Raw genomic sequence first — 6,000 nt, 5'->3', positions numbered from 1 at the left:
ATAAAACATGATTTAACAGAAATACCTGAATTTAAATTTCGCATTTCATTACTTGTGTCAATAACTCATTTGCTTTTGCCCACATACTAGATACTGTTACTCATACATGCAAATAGTTCAGACTTCTCATTTAGAAGTCTGATGTTTACGGTCAAATTGCACTTTCTTTATATTATGCAGCCTATACTAAAAACCTGAAGAGCAAAGAAACTTACCATAATAAGCCACCAACTATACACCACATGTTGGAGTTTTATATTATAGTCACATTAAAGACACATGAAATACGATCAGCTTTTAGTTTGCCCTTCTCCTTCCAAATACAACCTAAACGTTCAGCTGCAGTTCTGATTTCTCACTGTATTTGTGCAAGTGTTCTTTAGCACTGAAAGGCTCAGCTAACAGCTTAGTCAGAAAGCATCTGACCACTCAAATGCACTCAGGCAGATTTCTTAAATTATAATGGCAGTCACACACTGGCAGCCTCAACTCCGTTAATGCAAAACTAACTGTGTAAGGATTTGAATTACTTAAAAGGCAGATTTCCACCCCGAGGAGTAATTTTGGTTGCTAGTCAAATTTCTTCCCAACCGCCTCCCCTTTGGAAGAAAGTCTGTGGAGAAGAGCATCGCACAGATCACAAGAAAGGCAAGAGAGTAATAGAAGGAAGAACGTTCCCCATTTGTAGAAGCAGCTGGGCCGTTTGCTTAAAAAAACATGACCCAAAGGCTTGTGTGCAGCACTTAAATATGATGTAATTAATTAGGACTGAACGCTCAGGCAGTACGCCTCTGTTCTCATTTTCCATCTCAAAACAGCAATGGGAAGAAATCACCGTATTATATGTCATCTTCCAACTCCAAGCAGTTTGCTATGATGGCTTCCTCAAGATGAATTCCTGAGCCACCCATTAAAGCAAAAGCCGGATACATTATTCCAGAGCAGTCCACCTGGCGCTCATAAAGGCATTTCATATGATCTGCATCATAGAATCCAACCTTGCCTTTGTCATAGTCAAGGCAGACCCCTATGCACGATGGCATGGGAAGAATTCTGCTTGCTGAATCTTTGGGGGCAGCAGGTGCCTTGGGGATAAAGAAGCTTCTCATGCCTAAAGTGACGAGTGTAAAAGGCTGTGATGATTCAAAACAGGTATCTTCACTCCCACTGTCATGACCACTGTCTTGTTCATATCTAGAACAGAAAAACAACTGTTAGCTTTTGTCAAATTGTGAAGTGTTGTCACCAATTCAAACATGAGAAAAAAAAATGTGTAAGATAGGTAACACTACACAAATGGTCACAAAAACTTGTGCAGTAAGGAGTCTCATAAGTCAGGAGGAAGGATGCATTTAATAGTTGCGGAACACCTATTTGGGTCACTTCAAACACAGTTAACACAGGTTAACACTAATGAGGATGTGACCAGAGAAGGTTTTACTAAGGAACTCAAGTTGCAATTCTGCCTAAACATACTTGTGAAAGATAATCTGTAATGAACCTGAAATTACAGGAAAAAAATGAACATGAACAGTAGTTCAGCAAATATGACTAATCACTACAGGCAGGATATGTTTAACTGGAACATATTTAAATAACATTAAACAACACGAGTAAGCACATTTAATATTATTGTTGTATTATGAGTTTTCTATGTCACTGCTATGTTATATTGTCTTTTAAATTCACAACATGGCATGTTATGTTCTAGTTTTAGGAAAAAATGAAATGAAATGAAATGAAATGAAATGAAATGAAATGAAATGAAATGAAATGAAATGAAATGAAATGAAATGAAATGAAACGAAAGTAAGTAATTTGGAGACTTTGGAGAGGTATCCCTAAATTCCTGGTTCCCAGTTGCTGACTGGAGGAAGCTTGTAGCCAGATCTTTGCAATCTACCAAGTCTTCCCTTGCATCTTTACCAGATGAACCACAGAATCACTGAAAGACTGAGGTAAGAAAGGACCTGTAGAGATCATCTAGTTCAACCCACCTGCTCAAGCAGGGACACTTAGAGTATGGGGCGCAGAGCCGCATCCAGGTGGGTTTGGAAGATCTCCAGAGAAGGAGACTCCACAACCTGTCTGGGCAGCCTGTTCCAGGGCTCTGTCACCCTCACAGGAAAGAAGTTCTTCCTCACATGGAAGTGGAACTTCTTGTCTTTCAACTTGTACGCATTACCCCTTGTCCTGTCACTGGTCACCACTGAGAAGAGGTTAGTCCCATCCTCCCTACATTCTCCCCTGAAGTACTCGAACACGGTCAAACCTCCTCTCAATCTTCTCTTCTCCAGGCTAAACAAGCCCCCCTCGCTTAGTCTTTCCTCATATGACAAATGCCTCAATCCCTTAATAATCTTCGTGGCCCTACACTGAACCCTCTCTAGAAGCTCCACATCCCTCTTGTCCTGGGGAGCCCAGAACTGCACCCAATACTCCAGGTGCAGCCTCACCAGAGCTGAGCAGAGGGGCAGGATCCCCTCCCTCGACCTGCTGACAACGCTCCTCCTCATGCAGGCCAGGATCCCATGGGCCTTGTTGGCCACGAGGGCACATTGCTGCCTCATGGGTAACCTGTTGTCAACTAGGACTCCCAAATCCCTCTCCACGGAGCTGCTTTCCAGCAGGTCAGCCCCTAATCTGTCCTGGTGCCTGGGGTTATTCCTCCCCAGGTGCAGGACCCTGCACTTGTCCTTGTTGAACCTCCTGAGGTTCCTGTCTGTCCAACTCTCCATCCTGTCCAGGTCTCTCTGAATGGCAGCACAGCCCTCAGGAGTGTTGGCTACTCCTCCCAGTTTGGTGTCATCTGCAAACTTGCTGAGGGTGCACTCTGTGCCCTCGTCCAAGTCATTGATGAACAAGTTGAACAGCCCTGGGCCCAGTATGGACCCCTGTAGGACACCACTGCCCACAGGCCTCTAATTAGACTTGGCCCCATTTATCACCACCCTCTGGGCTTTACCATCCAGTCTGTTCTCAATCCACCTCACTGTCCACTCACCTAACTCACACTTCCTGAGCTTCCCTATGAGGATGTTATGGGAGACGGTGTCGAAAGCCTTGCTGAAAGCCTTGCTGAAGTCAAGGTAGATAAGAGCAATGGCTCTCCCATCATCCATCCAGTCAGTCACTTCATCATGGAAGGCTATCAGGTTCATCCCCGTCCTCTTGCTGAATCCATGCTGACTACTCCTGATCACCTTCTTTTCCTTGACGCACCTAGAGATGGTCTCTAGGACAAGCCGCTCCAACACCTTTCCAGGGATGGAGGTGAGGCTGACGGGCCTGTAGTTTCCCGGCTCCTCCCCCTTACCCTTTTTGAAGACTTCAGTGACGCTGGTTTCTTCCAGCCCTCAGGCACCTCCCCTGCCCTCCATGACCTCTTGAAGATGATGGAGAGCAGCTGAGCAATGACCCCCGCCAGTTCCCTCAGCACTCTTGGGTGCATCCCATCCAGGCCCGTAGATTTATGGGTGTCCAGTTTGCCTAAATAATCCCTAACCCACTCCTCCTCGACCAGCAGAAAGTCCTCCTCTCTCCCGGTTTTCTTTCTTGTTCTCCAGGCTCTGGAGTTCATGGGTACTGGCCTTAGCAGTAAAGAAAGAAGCAAAGAAGGCACTTAGTACCTCTGCCTTCTCTGGATCCTCCATCACTAAGGGATCCTCCTCATTCAGCAGCAGACTAACATTTTCCCTAGCCTTCCTGTTGCTGTTGATGTATTTGTAGAAGCCCTTCCTGTTATCCCTAACATCTCTTGCTCACTCAATTTCCAAAGGGGCTTTGGCCTTCCTCACTATATCCCTGCATTCAAAGATGAAGACAGGTCAAAGAACCATACAAGCCATTGCTATTCTGTGCATTGAATTCCTAGGTGGCGTTTTTGTGTTGTTGGATTTGTGTCAGCTACACATTTATGCATATTTATGTGAATAAGGAAAAAGGGATAAGGAAACTGGATTTAATTTCTCACTTTGCAAAAAGGCTCTCTCTGACCTTAATCAATTCAAAACATTGGCATTTTTTTACAGTTCTAGTATGTTATATACGAAGAAGCCAACACATCTGTTAGATTCCCCTCAAAAGTTTTAAGTCCCCAGGGAATACCTCCTCAGCCTGCTTTTCCTAGTAACATTCAAGATTACTATAGTTGTCTTTGCGAACTGCAAATCTTTTTGCTGCTTTGCCCACTGTACCTTCGGTTGTGTCCAGTATCACCTCAGTACAGTGTGCAAGAGGATGGCCTTGGATAACCCAGTATTTAGAGTCCACTGTGAAGAAAGATACCACAAAGATGTACAGCAAACACTGTACCTCTGAATGGCAGTCAAACCTTAGCATGCTCAAGCATCAAAGGCAGAGTCTACCTATTGATGATTAAACACTGCTTCAGTCTTGCAATTATTTTTTTTTTCCTTTCTGCTTTCATCTGACCATCTTGATGTATATAGGAACATGACTTCCTTTCTCCCAAAGAAATAAAGTAAGACTCTGCATAATTAAATGAACACCTTTCTACTGATATTGGGGAAAAAAAAAAAAAGAAGAAACAACACTCCGCCCAGCCTTGAACCTGAAACCAAAACCAACCCAGCATATACCAGATCCTTTGAACTATTTTACACTGATCAATGTTCATATTCTTCACCAATTCAGACCAGACTTCCTCTTATTTTTTAAAAGGCCAACTACTTATGCAGAAAATGCATCATGCAAGAATGTACAATTTACCTTGGACTGGTCACATCACGGGGACTATGAAGCCATTCCTGTATCTTGGCGCTAGAGGCAACTCCCACTTTGACAAGGTATGAGTGGGCGTCCACACGAAAAGCCCAGAAATGCTTCCCTTTGGTAATCCCAGTGTCACCAATGATGTAATCCAAGGTCGTGTAACATCCAACCTGTATGCGTTCAGCTCCTAGCAGAAGGGGAAATCCAGCCCTGCTTTCCACAGAACTTCTTCTTGGATTCAGGAGGAGATGTTCGCTGTTGTACCCACATTTGGCATCAAAAAGAAAACTAAAAACTGAAAAACAGTAGCCCCAAGATTAAAAATTAACCATCTGGCTTTAAAATTCATTTTAAGCACACTGATACTTGAAATTCTCACTTTTAAAAGCTACCAGAAATGTCACACAAGCTAACACAGTCTCAGTATGCTAATTAATGTATTTGTTAACAATACTTCCATAAATTTATGTGACTGGGTAATTGCAGAACAGAAGTCTGAAAGCTTCTAGAAATTGCCTATAGCTTCTCATAACATCTAAAGATACAAATTCAGCACCTTCTAGACATAAATAAAATAGTACCTGGAGCTGGAGGTGTATGCAAGATAACTTCTCTGCTCCAAGGACTGCAGATGGACCCTTTGTATCCTCGGACTCTAAAGGCATAGCTACTGTTGTTATCAAAATCAGATATTACTTTGCTCTTGCTGCAAACTTCGATCTCTTGCCACGTTGCACTCTCCTCATCTTTATTAAGCTTCCTATACTCAAGGACATAGATATCAGCTGAATCTGCTTTTCCAGGATTTTCCCAACTGATCACAGCCTTGTTATATATTTTGCTCTTTTCTTCATTGATTTCTGGCACATCTAGACCTGGAATGACAGAGATTAAGGAGTAAAAAAAACCCTAAACTTTAGATCTATGTTGTTTTAGAATTAACCATAAAAGACCTTTGTACACAGGTTATAGTGCAGTGAAGAAGAAAAAAATCTGACTCACAGACTGAAAGAGTATAGCTGAGGATGGTTCTCTTCACGTACCCACGTACATCCCTTATCTGCACTTACTTTGACAGTTGTCAGTATTACTTTCACTGGCAAGCCAAAAAACATATAAAACCCAATCATGCAATGAGAAGCCCGGGCAAGATGAGGTAGCTCTTACTTAACTACATTATTTTGGAAGGCAACATAAACTAGTATTGAAGACAATGGCAGTTCATAAAAGCTGAAGCTAGCATTGCTGATAGGTAATGCCTTTTGT

The 6,000-nt window shown here is 42.8% G+C and overlaps 1 protein-coding gene across 2 annotated transcripts in view; it reads right to left on the bottom strand.

Annotated features, from left to right (window-relative positions):
* Positions 1 to 305: 305 nt before the first annotated feature.
* The window catches only part of TRIM36 (tripartite motif containing 36), a 31,134-nt gene continuing 25,439 nt past the window's right edge, over positions 306 to 6,000 (bottom strand). For both annotated transcript variants that reach the window (XM_088524581.1, XM_088524579.1), the window contains 3 exons: positions 5,316 to 5,609; positions 4,732 to 5,029; positions 306 to 1,194 (listed from right to left, as the gene is read on the bottom strand). In XM_088524581.1, coding sequence (XP_088380707.1) covers positions 840 to 1,194; positions 4,732 to 5,029; positions 5,316 to 5,609 — 947 coding nt within the window. In that variant the 3' untranslated portion in view covers positions 306 to 839. The remainder of the gene's footprint in view (positions 1,195 to 4,731; positions 5,030 to 5,315; positions 5,610 to 6,000) is intronic.

The sequence above is a fragment of the Tinamus guttatus genome, unplaced genomic scaffold (assembly GCF_059628265.1).
Source record: "Tinamus guttatus ecotype Peru unplaced genomic scaffold, ASM5962826v1 Tinamus_guttatus_pri_ptg000022l, whole genome shotgun sequence".
In the NCBI taxonomy this organism is placed as follows: domain Eukaryota; kingdom Metazoa; phylum Chordata; class Aves; order Tinamiformes; family Tinamidae; genus Tinamus; species Tinamus guttatus.
This window is presented reverse-complemented; position numbering and strand designations above follow the sequence as displayed.